The following is a 16,870-nucleotide window of genomic DNA, read 5'->3' as shown; positions in this document are numbered from 1 at the left end:
CTAGATTATTTCCAGGTAACCTTTATCAAGAGTGTGTATTCTTTAAAAAAATTTAATGTTTATTTAGTTATTTTTACACAAATATGTGCATATTAGATGCATTGTACTACTTTTTTGTAACTAATAGGCACATCTTGGAGTTCTTTTTATATCATTGTATAAAGTTGTATAGCACTCTTATAGCTTTGGCCTTTGGATCATTGCACAGTGTGGATACACCATAATCTAGTCAGCCATTTCCCTATTAATAGAGAGACTTAGGTTGTTTTTGGTTTTGTTTAAATTACTACCAGCAGCAGAGAAGATCTTTGGGCATATCTGTGAGTATTGGATAAATGCTAAGGAGTAGAACTTGTTAGATCATAGAGTAGGTGTATTTTATATTTTGATAGTTCTGATCAACTTACCTTCAAAAAGGTATAGTTTGGGCTCCTACCTATAGTGTTAAGGAGAGGGGATTGAAGTTCCCAACACTCCTCAGTCACTGAGACACATCTTAGATGATATCTTTGGAGAAAAATAATTTTTCTTTAAAATATTGTAGTGGGGGAAGAATTATCATTAGGTTCTAATTCTGAAATGCATTTTTTTTTTCAACTTGTGAGTATGGGATTGTTTTTTGATATATGGTATATAGAAAGACCTTTTTTATTTTTTATTTTTTTTATTTTTAAAAAAATTATTTTTAAATTTTTTATTTATTTATGATAGTCACACAGAGAGAGAGAGAGAGAGAGAGAGGCAGAGACATAGGCAGAGGGAGAAGCAGGCTCCATGCACCAGGAGCCTGACGTGGGATTCGATCCCGGGTCTCCAGGATCGCGCCCTGGGCCAAAGGCAGGCGCTAAACCGCTGCGCCACCCAGGGTTTTTTTTTTTTTTTTTTTAAAAAAAAAACAACTATATACAGCAGGTTTACTTATGATTAAACGTTGTTTTTCTTTTTAAATTATAGGTATTTGGCCCGTGACTGAGAGAGAAGATGATTTGAAAGTTTCTGCCATGGTTTCTCCTAATGTTGATTCAGTGTCTGTAGGTATATTCACTGACTTTGTTTGTTTATTAATTAATTACTTTATTTATTTCATTTTACTTCAGTTAGCCAACATATAGTATATATTTAGTTTCTGATGTAATGTTCAAGAATTCATCAGTTGTATTTGCAGACTTTAGAAGGGTTCATGATAGTGGTGGATTCTGATTTGGGATCAATATGTGTATTGTTTTGAATTTTTGGACCCCAGGTAGAAACTTCAGGGAGGAGAACAACTTTTACTCTTTATTACTTTCCAGAGAAAACATTTCCAATCTCTTAGTAAGGAGTCCCTTAGGCAGGACTTTGGTCTACAAAAAGAAGAGGAAGGGGCAACAGTAGAAGAAGTTTTCCTCATTATTCTGAGTCTACATTTTTTTTTTTTTTAAAGAAAACCTTTTTCAGTATCAGAATATTGAGATAACCATAGTCTAGGTGAATAATACTGACGCCATGAGATTTTTGTTGAAGGTTTAATGAGATAATGTCTATGAAAGGCCTAGCTCAGGGTGTGCTAATCTATAGCCTTTAATACATTATGGTGGTTGTATAGCAGGGAGGTACGGGGAGGGGAGGTGTTTGTGTGTGTTATCTAACAGTAAACAGTTGGGCCAGGAATTATTTTTCCCTCATTTCTATCTGTGTGGCCCAGGGCAAGATATTTTATTTTCTTGTCTTGATTTTTCTTATCTGTAAAATGGGAATAATAATAGAATTTGTTTGTCTTGTCCACTGCCATATCTTTAGTGCCTGTCACATAATGAGTGCTTAATATATTTTTGTTTTATAAATGAACAGAGGTGAGAAACAAGGATGAATGAGGTACTATCCTTGGTCATGTTGCCCTGTCTCCTTGTTTAGTTTTCTGTAAAAGCTTGTTTAGATTATAATTGATTATGTCTCACTGGCTGCAGTTTGGGCAAAAATTATTAAGTTTATCTCTGAACCAGAAGTTGATCAATTTTGGCAAGTGATCAAATTCACTGGTTTTTACTGTATTTTGAGTTCATGTCATATAATTTTACTTAGGAAGTGACTTCGATATTTAGGTATCAGAGCATAATATAGTAAGTACTTGTCCTAAGTTTTCAAAGATTAATCTTGGTATAAAGAGCCAACCCAAGCTGTGATAAAAATCACGTTAACATTGCCATAATGTAGTAAGTTGGGCATACTTAAAAAAAATTAATATATATGAAAGAAACATTCACTCAGCTGAGTCACATAGTAGAGGCACTGTTTAAAACATTGGCCATTCAGCACACACCATTTCTCACTCTACCTGAAGGGTGTAGTCTGAGTGGAACATTTTTGCTTAGTTAGCTGACAAATGTACACACATTTTCTTGCCTTGGAAATGATTCTTATTTTCCTTTGGGCAACTTATATAATTTTTTCTAGGTGCTCTTAAACATAAGCTATTTGGAACGAGGAATTCCCTTTCTGTTCTTTAGCAACTTTTGATCTTGTAGGAAAAGGCCTTGTGTAATAGCACTATATTGTAATGTATATTTCCCTATTGGTAACTCAGAGTGCTTTTTCCTCTTAACTAGGTGTCTCTTTCCAGCTTCATTTTCCTCGTCTTACTGTTTTTTCCTTCTCTGGATATTCCTGAGAATATCATATTCATCCCATTGGAAAACACTAGCCCAATGATTTATGTGGCTATGGTGCCATAGTGTCTTTGTGTAGCTGTTTCTTTCTGGCTGTAATTTTATCAACCCAAAGGGCTCTTGTCCTTGAAGTATCTAGGTGTTTAAACATGGGTTGAAAAGAGCAAGAAACAGGAGATCTTGGTTTCTCTTCTAGATCTGTGGACAGCAAAATGTAAAAATCCATTTCCTGGTTTTAAGATTCTACTAGAGCAATAAGTCTGGCTTAGTGTTTTATTTTGTCATTATTATGAAAGCACACATCTTTGTGCAAAAAATAATATAATTTATATTAGAGTGAGGCCTTTTATAGATAAGACAAGCATTGCTCTCCTGCCTTCTGGATTGAAAAGGTGGATGAAAGTTCATATATGGTTTTCTATGAAGTTGTATATAGAATATGTATCTCCCAAATCTTAAGTATGCTGATACCTAGTATATTATAGTCATCCAGTTACTTAGAAGTGGCTTAGTTTTTCTTAATAAAAAAATTTCAAATAAGTTAACTAAAAGCACAATGAATCTATTCATTGGTTGAATTAGTGATTTTATGATCTTAATTGTTCCCTAATCAAATAATGGACATTATTAGAAAGTATGTTACCCCTTGGTCTTATTCTGTCATAGAGTGAGCATTTTTTCCTCTCAATCTACCACTCTAATAAATAAATTATAACTTACAAGGAAATGTTTGCTCTATTATATTGTGCTCTGAATTCATTAAGAGGTAAGATCAAGTAACCCAAGCTGATGTTCAAAGAGTGACCTAGTTTATGATATGAGTTAGTAAATGCACTTCCACTTTTATTTTGTTTTCTAGGTGTATGGCCACTCAAGCTTTATATCATTGGTTATATCTCTTAGATATATGTTATTAATCAGAATAAAACATACCTTTGGCAAGTTGAAAATATAAGGACCTTAAAGGGTGGCATAATGCTTATCTAAGAAATACAAGGAGGCTTTCTTCTATATAATATAAAGAGCGAGTTAATAGAATTAATGAGTTTCAACATTTAAGGAAATTTGGCAAGAGAGCAGTTTGACAATAAAATATGTGACCTTTTCTTTCCTTTTTGGAAAAGGTTTTTATTAGCTCATGACTTTCCAGTTGAAGGCATTCAGAGAGCCACATTGACCCTTTTATAAAGTCTGTCATTAGAAAAAAAAAAAAAAATAAAGTCTGTCATTAGAGTGATAAGTCCTTTATGGTTAGTTCCCTACTTTGGTGGTAAGTATATATTGCACCCATTGTGTTTACTCATTGATGGACATGTAATTTGAAACCATTCTTCCTTCCTTCTCTTCTCAATTCTGTGTTTACAGCAAGCTACTGATGTTGAAGTGGGAATTGACCTTATCCCTTCAGTCACAGTTAAGGTATTGTACCATGGTTCTAGACTGTAACGTACAAACAGTATTATACGTTTCATTACATCTGCCACTGTTGTCACCAGTTTATTGATGCATCATATATATATATTGGGGAATCATATGAATGCTAATATCTTTCTTCTATGTGTAATTATGTGTATATTTGAGAGGAATTTCTAGTCATCTACTTGCCATAACATTAGCTTTAAATGGATGTATTTATAGCAAGAAAATATTAAATGAAGAAGCCACAAAGTAGAGTAGTGACAAATTGATAGTCCTAAAAAAAATAAAATGTGAAGGATGTGGTTTTGGTTAAGATTTTTAGTCCTGTCATTGTAGAATTTTAGAACTAGAACTCAAATGTAGAACCCTCTTAAGGCATTTAGATTAAAGTGTGGTAATCAGTCAGCACGTTATTAAGCTGAAAATATTTATCACTGCCCAGACCTTGGAGCCAGGAAAAGTTGTGGATCTTGGCGATTTGCTTAGTCAAAACTTGGACAGGACTTTATATTTTCTTAGATTATGGGTTGCTGTCCTTGGAGGAGCTTGACAGGGCACCAGGCTTTACCAATTGTGTTCGCTTACACTGGACCCAGCGGGTGGCCCAAATGTGGGGATCTTTGGTAGAAGTTGAAGGGAGCCCAATCTTGTAACAGTTTCCTAAGCTAATTTTTTTGGACTCTTGCCACTGGAAACAAGGGTGGTCTTTCCCCAGTTCTCCCTCCCCCCTATCCAATCAAAGGCTCTATCTCATTAATACTTCTGAGTCTGGAAAAGCAGTAGTGGCAAGAAATCAAACACTTAAAGAAAAAAAAAAAAAACAACCTTGCAGAGTTCCAGGAATGATCTATAGAATTTTGTGTAGAGAAACCTCTTTTTATGTATCTACTGATACTGTTCAGACACACACACATAATAATTTAGGAGCACACTATAAATTGCAAAAAGAAATCCTATACTTAAACTAGATAATATTGCTCATACTAATTCCCACTCCCTCCCCAACTACTAGTTATTGCTATAAGTAAATCACCTTTCTTACCCATGCAGTTTTTAGGCTTTCATGTGTAATAATAGCCATCATAAAATGATGGCATGACATTACTGGAAAATTCTCCTTCCTTAGTGGAATTTGCTATATTTGTGAATGACTAAGTCTTAACTCTCTTTCTTATTGCCATTATAAGAGCATGAGAAAGCATGAACAACCCTCGTGTGTTGCATAAAATCAGCTGGACTTATACAGCAGACACAATGACTTCCTGATTATGTCTGACAGTTTCTATACAAATTTTGCTATAAATCTCTTCTTACAGCCTTTTATAACAACAGCAGCCAAGATATATAGCCATGCAAGTTTCCATCATAATAAATCCTGTTAATTGAGAAAATTTTTCCATCCGTTCCAAGTGAATGAAGATGTGGCTACCTTGAGTATGTGCATGATGCGTGACCATCTATTCCAGGCAACTAAGGCAGAGCAGTTGTTCATACCTGGCCTTTGGAATCATATTTATATGTCTAGGATAAAAATTTGGTATTATATTTTCTAAGGATCATATTTCATTTTGTTCGAACCAGAAAACAGCATGGAAAATTCCTGTATTAATGTTTTATATTTTCCCCTTAATATTCTATAATTATTTTTCTCTTAAAATATGAGGTTTATGATCTAGCCAAATCTTTAACTCTTTTTTTTTTTTCTTTTCTTTCTTCGTCTTCTTCTTTTTTTTTTTGGCTCAAACACAAGTCTTCTTTGTTCTCTAGTTATTTTCATCACACATCTCCTTGGTTCACATTTGAAAATGCCTAACCCATTGTTGGGGTTTAATAAATCTGTGGGTGAGAGCTATCATGATCTTGCTAACGATGTAAAATTGTGTGATCATTGTCTGAGTACACATTGTTATGCCATGCAGAATCGGAATGTTTTTTTTTTTTTAAGATTTTATTTATTTGTTTGAGAGAGAAAGAGAGAGAGCTAGCGATCATAGGCATGGTGTGTGTGTGTGTTGGGTGGGGGGGGGGCGGGACGGGGAAGGGCAGAGGGAGAGAAGCAGGCACCCTGCTGAGCAGGGAGCCCAGTGAGACCACCATGCCAGGCTTGATCCCAGGATTCTGGGATGATGAACTGAGGTGAAGGCAGATGCTTCACCAACTGAATCACCCAGGTGTCCCCAAATGTATTCAACAAGCGGCTTATTACTACTTTAAGGATTTTTCATTTTCACTTTTTTAAAACTAAGCTCATATGACACATTCCTGGTGATAGTGTTCAACTGTCTTGCACATATTGGCTTGTTGGTCTTGGGCATGTTATCTAGCTTCTCTGAGCCTGTTTTTTTAAACTGTAAAATGAGGATACTTTTAATTGCAAGTAAATGTTTTGAGACTTAACTACAGTTGATTATGAGCATGGGCTCTGGATTCTGGCAGACAGAAGTTAAATTGTGGTTCTTTCACTTATAATCAGAGTGGACTTGGGCAAACAATTTAGCCTCTCTGAACCACAGTTTCCTCTTCTGTAGAATGATGTATAGTAATGGCATCTATTTGTCAATATTGTGAATATTAAATGAGATAATGCACAAAAAGAATATATTAGCATGGTTCCATAAGTGTAGAAAGGTGTCAATGGGTATCATTAATATTATTAATTTAGTTTTAAAATATATGCACAGTCTAGCATTATATTATTCTTAATAGTAAAATATTTAAGTTGTATCCTCTTTATTTGGTGGACCTAGCATAATTTCTTCTTCCCATTATTACCATCAGGATTTTACAAAAAAGGTATTATGTTGTTTATAATGATCAGACATCATGAAGGAAGATTTGCTTGTGGTATTCACATTTCCCTCATATATTTCCAGTGTTTATAAAGTAAAAATTGAGGATTCATTGTTCATTTGCTATGTTTGTTGTATTTATTTGTATCAATAGTTATCCTTTAAAAATTTTACTTTGCAAATCAAAAATTTTGTGTTTAACGTATTTTTTAAATTGTATAGAATACCCACTCATTTATTTTTATTTATTTTTTTAATTAATTATTTATTTATTTATTTATGATAGTCACAGAGAGAGAGAGAGAGAGAGGCAGAGACATAGGCGGAGGGAGAAGCAGGCTCCATGCACCGGGAGCCCGATGTGGGATTCGATCCAGGGTCTCCAAGATCGCGCCCTGGGCCAAAGGCAGGCGCCAAACCACTGCGCCACCCAGGGATCCCCTACCCACTCATTTAAAATGAATGCAAGATACTTACTGAATCTAATTATATGTATATAATGTTTCTGGGCCAATTGTATATTCCTGTATATTGTTTCTTTCTCTGTAGTGTGTGTGTGTGTGTGTGTGTGTATTATATGTATGTATATATTACATATATATATATATATATATATATATATATATATATATATATAGAACATATATTAAGGAATAGGTGATATGTGCCTTTTACTTAAGGGAAATTAAAAAACAACTTTTCTTAAAAAAATAAATGTACCCTTGCAGTATGTGAGTTAATAATGAAATGTATCTGTCTCATATACTAGAGTCTAATAAGTAGACTGAAATAGAGTCTAATAAGTAGACTGAAAGTTGCTCTACAGCCATATAAAAAGGAGAGTATTTCTTTTCTTAACTCTGGTAGTACATAGGTATCAATTGGGGAGCTAGAAAAAAAATATCAATGCCTAGAACTGCCCCCAGAGATTGTGATTCAGTTGGTATACCAACCCTACCTGGGTAGTTAACTGTGATAAGTCTGGCTTACCATACCAGCTATATGGATGAATTCATCCAAATGAGACTGTTCAAAGGCTGGGACTTTTAGGACATAAAAGTTCAAAGAAAGAACATGTGTGGTGGAAGTCAGATCTTTAAGCTTTTTCTTTATTATCCTAAAAATGATGCCTCCTAGCACTGTGGCCCCATAAAAATCCATGGGCCTGATGGTTTCTGCTGATGCTTCTCTTTAGGGGGAGGGAGAAAAGTTCTGGCTCTCTCTACCCATACCCATCCTATTTCCCAGTCACATTGTTACTCCAGAGTTCTTAGCTTTTGATTCTAATCAGAGTGGGAGAATTTTCTTAGAGTCACCATGTATGAGCACTGGTTTAGAAATGCAGCCAGCTGAGATATGTGATAGTATTGCCATTCTTTGATATTTTCTAGAATGAGTTCTATCATCTATTTTTGTGTTAAGCCATGGAATAAAATATGGTGCTTTGTTATGTAACTACATTAGTAAATATCCACCTAGTAAGGAAATCTTTAAAGAAAAATTAATTTATGCAGAAGGTGGTATGTAGATACTAGATAAGATAATCCCATTGTCACATCTCTACATCAAAAGAAAATGAACACATATTTCATGATGTAATTATTCATCAGCCACAGGGCAGAGTTTTCCTTTGCTTTTGATAGCTTTATTGGGATATAATTCACATACTGTATAATTTACTCATTTAAAGAGTTCAGTTCAGTAATTTTTACTATATTGCAGAGTTGCAGAACCATCACCACAATTTAATTTTAGAACATTTATGTCCCTCCTAAAAGTAACTTCATGCTCCCTTCCCCCACTTCTACCCTCCACCCCTCCCGCATTCTCATCCCGTAGCAACTTCTAATCTATTTTCTGTCTCTATAGATTTGCCTATTCTGGACATTTCATATAAATGTAATCATACAGTATGGTTCTTTGTGACTGGCTTCTACCCCTTAGCATAATGTTTTTAAAGTTTGCCCATGTTGTAGCATGTGCCGGTACTTTATTTTTTTTGATTACTGAATACTATTTTGTTGAAAGGATATACCATATTTTGTTTAACTTTTCATCAATTGATGAACATTTGGGTTGTTTGTACTTTGGGCTATTGTAAAGAATGTTGCTATTAAATTTGTGTATAGTTTTTGGGATGGGAATATATTTTTCTCTTGGGATGGAATTGTGAGGTCTTATGGTAAATTTATGTTTAATTTTTTAAGATACTGTTGAACTGTTTTCTTGCATGGCTATTGCATTTTATAATCCCATCAGCAATGTATGAGGCTTCTAGTTTGCTCACATTCTTGCTAACACCTATTTTTGTCTATTCTTTTGACTAAAGCATTTTAGTAGATGTGTAGTAGTATCTCATTGTGGTTTTAATCGCTTCATTGTGATTAAAGATATTGAGCATTTTTTCATGTGCTTGTTTGGCCATTACTGTATCATCTTTGGAGAAAAGTCTGTTCACCTTCTCTGTCCAGTTTATAACTGGGTAGAAGTTACCACTTATCCACTTACCAGTTAATGTACTACTTATGGTATGTGTTATGTTTTGTGACTATTCACTTTTTCTCAGATAATGTTTCCTCATTATTTGCTAGTGATTTTTTACATACTTTTGCTATCCTATTACTTTGGATAAAATATAATTTTCTATTAACAATTTCTGTTTCCTTAGGTCACATTGCAGAATCGACTGGCATTACAAAAAGCCAAATTATCAGTCTATGTGCAACCACCTTTAGTATTGACTTGTGACCAGTTCACCTTTGAATTTATGGGTAAGTGTTCTGTTTTGGCTTAAACTGTTTCATGGTGTGAGGTTTCCTTTTAATTAAAAGATTTTTTTTGGTTAGTATGTTTATTTCATGACTATATTTCTTGTCTGAATAGTGAGACTGGTATCTTTCTAAAGTCAGTGATTGTGTTTGGTTGATATTTTCCCTCCAAACATCAAGCATGAATGATACTTTTTTAAAAACAGGAACATTTAGTCAATGGTCGTTGAGCTGAAGTAATTATAGATTTTCAAGTGCTTTCCTTAACTAGATGGGCCTGTAATTGTACTTAAATACTATAATTTGGAAAGCTTTCTTTATTGGTATTCTCTAGTGAGCTGTTTATTGACTCAGTTATGTTTGCAGAAAGCATATTGGCTTTGGAGTCTGGCCTGAATTTGAATCCTGGTTCTGACACTTACTCAATGTATAACCTTCAGCAAGCTACTTTAGTAATTACTGGGAACCTTAATTTCTTTTAATTTGTAGAAAGGGGATAATGATATCTGTCTTGCAGGGCTGTTTTGAGACTTTAATTAGAAAGTGATGCTATGTAAGATATCTGTAATAATGCCTAAAATAGTAGAAAGGTTGTAAATGGCAACTCTTAGATTTTTTTGCACAGAATTTCTCATGCCCTACTGTTTACATCGAGTTGTCATTAGTCCTATCAGAATGATTTATGATTTATCTTTCTAGTCTTTTCCTTTCTTTTTTTACTGCTGTTGTTCAGCTAGTGATTCTGTATCTTATTAATGAAGTCAAGAACATATTTCTTTCTTTGCCCTTACTTGAGTGCCTGGCAGATAGGGGGAATTCAATAAAATATTAATTGAAACACTGAATGAATGGTTGAATGGTTGAAGTAACCTTGTATGTGATAACCAGTCATTGGATTCTCACTTTATTTTTTAATGTTTTCACAATACTTCCAATTTGTCTTTCTAAAACATTCTGAACAATTTATTCTTCCACTTCTCCTAAGACTGCCTAATACCAGTTGGAGGTCAAATACACAAATATAGAAAGTTAGGTATAATATGCAAAGTCATTACAGTTACAGATATATCCATATGCAGTTCCCCCTTCCATTTTCCCCTGCAGTCTGATTCTAGCCATGATAAAGTATACTATTCACCATTCCCAAATTCTCTTGCTTTTTTGTGTACATTTTTTTTTTTTTTCTAATCATACTGCCTTTTCATCTGACTAAAGAGAAGCAGTGACATAGAGTATGGGCACCCTTGTTCTGGAGTCAGCCTCAGTTCTATATGAGCTATATGGCCTTGGGCAAGCTCCTTAATCTCTCGATAGTCAGTTTCCTCATGCACAAAAGTTGGGAACAGTAATAGTAAACACCTTGCTGGGTTATTGTGAGAATTAAAGAAATTAATCCATGTAAAATGCTTGGGATAGTAGCTGGCATGTAGTGTGTGCATATAACTTTAACTGTTGTTAATAATAATTTCCCCAAATTTTGTAACTTAATATCACTTTTAACTGTTGTTAATAATAATTGCCCCAAATTTTGTAACTTAATATCACTTTTACATTGCTTATAGCACCAGAGATGAGTAGAACAGTAGCCTTTTCTGTTTATCTGAAAGGGAGTTATACACCACCTGAATTGGAAGGAAATGCTGTTGTCTCATATTCCAGACCATCAGGTAAACTCACAGTTGTTTACAGATTTATAAGCCTAATTACTCCTTTTAAATTGTTGGAGTTATGAGTTAAATGTTTAAGATTGAAAAACGCATGTAAATATGACTAAATGGAAAAATATTCTTTCCTAGTGTTAAATAAAATTGTATATCTAAATTACTTTTATGTGTTATGAATTATTAGAGATTCATCTATTTATCTGATTTCTGCATATAATGTTTGATTCTGTCTTAATTAATAGCAAATATATTTTTATTAACACTAAAAGAATGGTATTAGACTTCACTTATTTGAACCAAGGAGAAAAGCCTAGTCTGAATCAGTGAAAAAGACTATTATGGATTGCTTTAATATAAAGCAGTATTCAGAAGTTTAGACACTATTTTAGTGACTAAATAAAACTCTTTAGTGGGGTACATGTTAAAATATTTAAGAACAGACTTACTAAAATTTGACCTGTAGTTTGTCAAGGAACTCATTTTAAATTGAAAAAGTTATCTTCAGTTGAGATTCAGTTAGTATAAATTTCATCTTTGGTCAAATTTTATAGTGTGTTTTTCCCTGTGCAGTGGATTTTTCATATTAACTGTTTGACAGCTTGTTTATTGGTAGGATATGATTAATTAGTCATTGCTTTTTAAAAAATGTTTTAACATACTGTAACTGATAATAGCATGTTTTAGCATTTGCATTTTTTAAACATTTCTTATAGTTTTTTTTAGTTCTAAAAGTTTTAGAGATGCATCAATTATCTTTTTCTTCTCTATTGATGTCCGCTTTGCTTATTTAGCAATGTTTTAAAATAATTATAGTTAAAAAAAATAATTATAGTTTTAATTTTGTCTAAGTGAATTTTCTGGCTTATGCAGTGACAACTTTATATTCTGAAGTGATTTTATAACTTTGATACATGTTTTCAAAATCTATTCTGCTTTGTAAGTTATTTTGCTTTAAGTTGTTAAAAAATTCATTATTAGTCAAAGTTGACCACTTTAATCATTTATTGTATTTTCAAAATTTGGGGTTATGTAAATATTTTATGTATAAATGACTTTGAGAAAGCTGGCTTCATTAAGAAATATAAAACTTCCAGAAAGGCATCAAAGAGTGATAGACTTTTTTAGTTGGACATTTCTGGAAAGGACATTAAAAGTTTTAAAATTATTTTAATTTTGAGTTGTGAAATAAAAAAGAGAAATATTTGGCTAAAATCTCTAGATCATTTATCATTAATTGAGCATCTCACTAATAATGGAATTTTTACACTTTTTAATCCTTGTTACAGTTCAAATATGTATTGTAGACACTGTTGACACCTTAATTCAACTAAATATTTAATTTGTTTTCAGGGAAAGGAGTGACACTAGTTGAAAATGATTTAAAGTAGAGAAATGGGTTGTGTAGGTGGATAAAATGCTTTACAAATACATTATAAAGTAGTAAAATCAGTTTGTGAGCTTATGGTTACACATATCATTTTTAACGATTAGGCTTTTCTATAGACAGAATTTAAAAGATTATAAATTATTGCTAAACCAAAGAGCATAGCATTAATTAGTTGAAAGTTAATTAGAGATTAAAATGTAAAAAAAGTTTATAAAAGTAAAAGAATACCAAGACAAGCCAAAAACAAAAACCAAAAGACATTAGTCCACAGTGTACCTATTGACTGAAATGATAATATAAGTGAGAGAAACTAGAAATATTGTGTATTTGGCCTTGCACTCAAATTTTTTCCAACAATTCTTTAATCCTCTTGATGTCATTTACGTATTGAGTCTGGTTTGCTCTTTGTCTAGATCATATACCTTATCTCTGTTTGTGTGTGTGTGTGTTTCCACATTTACACCAGAGTACAAGCTGCGTGGACTTATGAGAATGGATTTGTAGATATATTGTTAGATTTCATGTTATACTCTTCAGTTGTGAATTGACTTATTTATGTTGGGGGGCCATTTAGATCATCTAAGAGAACCTTGAAAATTTCAATGTATATTTTTAAGCAAATGTGTATTAAGTTTGTACTGTAATTTGGCCACAAATAAATTGTTACATTCTTTCTCCCCCGCCCTTTTCTGCATCGCCTCTGGTGGATAGATCGAAATCCTGATGGTAAGTGAAAAGAATTTAGAACAAAATGAATTTCAGAACTGAAAATTGGTCAGTGAATTGAACTGGTATTATACCATGAACGAACTATTTTTACAGACTGCTGTTTTAACTATAGAAACCTGTTTAGGATGATTCAGTCAGTGCCTTTATCTGGCTATGGAGAGGATCAGAAATGTTTCCTCTCGTAGAGACTTGTCATTTGTTATTAGTTGTTTCAGAGTTCTGAGAAAGAATAAAGCTCCATGACTTTTTTGGAAAAAAAAAATCAGAAGTGTCATTGACCACTTATAAGTAAGTCATTGGTGATTTACTTATATGCTCTATCTTATTTTACTTAAAGGAAGAATAAGGAAAAAATGGTGTTCGTCACTGAATTCTAATTGTTTTATTTTTCTTTCTTTCTATTTTTAATTGATTGAGGGATGGGATAAAGCGGTCAAGGTGTAAACAAGGGTATAAGGAAAGGATAGGCCATGTGGGGTCTTTTTGATCATGTTTGTGTTTGTGATTTTGTTTTTGTTTTTTTTTTTTTAAAGATTTTATTTATTTATTCGAGAGAGAGAGAGCGAGAGAGAGAGATATTGAGAGATTGAGGGGCAGAGACACAGGCAGAGGGAGAAGCAGGCTCCACGCGGGGATCCCGACATGGGACTCGATCCCGGGTCTCCAGGATCACTCCCTGGGCTGAAGGCGGCGCTAAACCGCTGAGCCACCCAGGCTGCCCATGTTTGTGATTTTGGTGTGTATTCTGTGATCAAAGGGCAGCCACTAAATGGTTTTAAGTATGTCATGAAGTGCATGGATGTGAACATGCACACACACATGCTTTTGCCCCTGTATATGACAGGAATAGATTTGTGTTTTGGAAAGATCACTCTCATTGCAGTGTGAAGAACTGGTTTTGAAGGAAAGCCAAATTACACGTCAGATGGGCAGCTGGAGGTTATGGCAGTGGAGTGGAGGAGAGGCAATAGAGATGGGGCTGAGACCTATTTAGGCTTCAGCTCATTAGTAATGAGCACACCTATTGCACAGGTCTTGAGATCTGAGTATCATCTCTAGTAAAAGGGATCAGGGTTCTTAGAGAAAAGCCTGTTTCAGGTCTGGAGAAGGGAAAATAAGAGAGCCTATCCTATATTGTTGGGTCAGAAAGCAAAGAAGTGGTTAAGAAATGATAGTACATCAAAATGATTCAGAAGCCAGTGAAGGAGTTTCCACTGGCTAGATATGGGACATTTTGAGCATCAAAATCATAATAGTAATGTATTATAATATGCTGAAGACAAATAGAATCTGTGAGTATAGTCATATAAAACGGTATGTATAGAGGGAAAACTCTACAAGAGGATGTCAGCTAATAAATGTAGAATGAGTAATAGAATTAGAGAATCATTATTTTGCAAAACCTGTGCAATAGTTAGTTCAGGCAAGATTTGTCAGTGGACACTAAATTCATTGGAATAATAGAATATTCCATCTCAAAACATACTCCATAGATTACTTTTTAATTGCAAAGAGAACACAATTTCTTTACAGGATTGTTTTTGTAATACTACTGTAATCAAACGATCAATCGATCAATGTTAGCATCATTATCAGAATACTGACATTATATACTTTCTGTACTGATGTGCATATCTTTTGAGACATACAAATTGTCTTTTATAAATGTCTGTTATGTTTTCTAAATTGTCTGTTTTCTGTATGTCCAAATAGATCCACTGCTTTCTCTGGTCAGAACACCATCAATACTTATTCTGTGGGCTTATTTCTTATCTTGTTTAAAATTTGTGGGGCAATGTCATCAAAGTTCTCATCCCTTAAACTTGCCTGGGTCAATGATGACTGTTACCAATTGTATTTTTCCCAAATCCGTTATTTATGACTCTGCTGAAATACCTATCATAATATGAATTTTGTTAAGTTTGTTCCTTAGGTTTCCCTAGTAGACTTTGGGCTCTTTGAGAGGAGGGTTCAAGTATTCATTGTTGAATCGTGCAATATCTGGGTAGATGACAGGCACTTAGAGTATATCCTGCTTCGATTATTTTTCCTCCCAGACACAGACTTAAGTGGTGGTTTATCTCTGCTTATTAGATATTTTAAGATAAATATTAGATGACAATATTAATTAGTAATAAATAAAATACTTAAAAACAATGACAGTAATTTACTCATCCAGTTTTGGTAATGCCAACCACCTGAGTTGCATTGTATCTGGGAGGTGAAAATATATTCATATGAGAAACATTTTAATAGGAGTTAAGTGTTTAGCTTAATAACATGAAATATACTTGTCAAATTAGGATTTGGGTTATTAAAAATGACTATTAATAATGAATGTTTACATTTTACTTGGCAAGATTGATCTAGCTGGTAAGATTTTATACTGACTTTTGTAAAATACCATATTATTTAAATGATTTAACTTCAAAAAAATTAGTAAAGGTTATCATTGAAAGGAATTTACTCCTTCTTACTGTAAATTCAGCCCAAATCAAGAGAAAAAAATCACAATACATGGAAATTTTAGTATTTCAATACAAAGCTAATAATCTCTTATGATATATTTTAAAATTATAATTAAGCTTTAGAGAGTAGAGTTGAAATATTCAGCTTCATCTAGTTGCAAGGTTGCATAATATGTTGCCACTTAGATCTTAACTTACACACAAAGCTTCAAATTTCAAAGACTGGTCCATTTTATTGGCCTGATCTGTTCAGGCTCTTTGCAGATAAGCAGTCCTGCTTTTACATATGGAAAAAGAGAAGCAAAGGAGATTTTATGTTGTCCCATAAGAGTTAGTCTCCATTATGTCTGCATTAAAGTTACATGACATGGGCAGTGTAAAACATGACTGCAGATGGGGCACAGTACGTAGCCAGACATAACAGGAAGGGATCAAGGAAGTTCTGGCTCCCAGACATTGCTACTGCTTTGGGGTTCCTTGTTTTCAATATGAAATGACTCTAGCAGGCCCCTGGAAAGAGTTCTGAAGGCATTATATAGATGTGTAATATATATAGTTATTCTACTCTGATATATATGTTCTTTTTTACCTTTTTTTCCCCCAAAGCACATTTTGGCATCCCTCTTGACAGGGATACTAGGCTCCTGGGTGTGCCAGGTGTAATTAGAATTCTCTTCTTGGAGAAATTGTTCTGTCAAGAGTGGTTTTGATGTGAATTTTCTCTCTAAGTGTTAAATAATTTTGTGATTAATTGCACCAGAGTAGTTGCGACTATTCATTTCCTCTGTTAGGCTAGAAAGGGAAGTGTCTGAAGGAGAGGTGATTATATTTGATAAAAAACTGCAGAACAAAGTCAGTCTGATGAATGAGTAGGCCAATATTTGAGTATTAATAAATGACCTTTTTTTTCTCCTCAGTAATAACACTCAGAAAGTTATTTGAATGAGCCAGATATAGAGACTGTTTTGCCAACTACATAGAGAAAATATCACTGATGGTAG

The 16,870-nt window shown here is 33.7% G+C and overlaps 1 protein-coding gene across 19 annotated transcripts in view; it reads left to right on the top strand.

The window, feature by feature from the left end:
- Positions 1–16,870, top strand: part of BBS9 (Bardet-Biedl syndrome 9) — a 431,432-nt gene that overhangs the window by 187,160 nt on the left and 227,402 nt on the right. For 17 of the 19 annotated variants that reach the window (XR_013356572.1, XM_077856234.1, XM_077856239.1 and 14 more), the window contains 5 exons: positions 955–1,031; positions 4,011–4,064; positions 9,522–9,624; positions 11,184–11,288; positions 13,384–13,398. Coding sequence is in view for 18 of the 19 variants with exons in the window: in XM_077856234.1 (XP_077712360.1) it covers positions 955–1,031; positions 4,011–4,064; positions 9,522–9,624; positions 11,184–11,288; positions 13,384–13,398 (354 nt within the window). In the remaining variant the exon portion in view is untranslated. The remainder of the gene's footprint in view (positions 1–954; positions 1,032–4,010; positions 4,065–9,521; positions 9,625–11,183; positions 11,289–13,383; positions 13,399–16,870) is intronic. The other 2 variants (XM_077856235.1, XM_077856237.1) reach the window with 1 other exon arrangement.

The sequence above is a fragment of the Canis aureus genome, chromosome 18 (genome assembly GCF_053574225.1).
Source record: "Canis aureus isolate CA01 chromosome 18, VMU_Caureus_v.1.0, whole genome shotgun sequence".
Lineage (NCBI taxonomy): Eukaryota > Metazoa > Chordata > Mammalia > Carnivora > Canidae > Canis > Canis aureus.
Note: the sequence above shows the minus strand (reverse complement) of the source record. Positions and strands in the feature narration are given on the sequence as shown.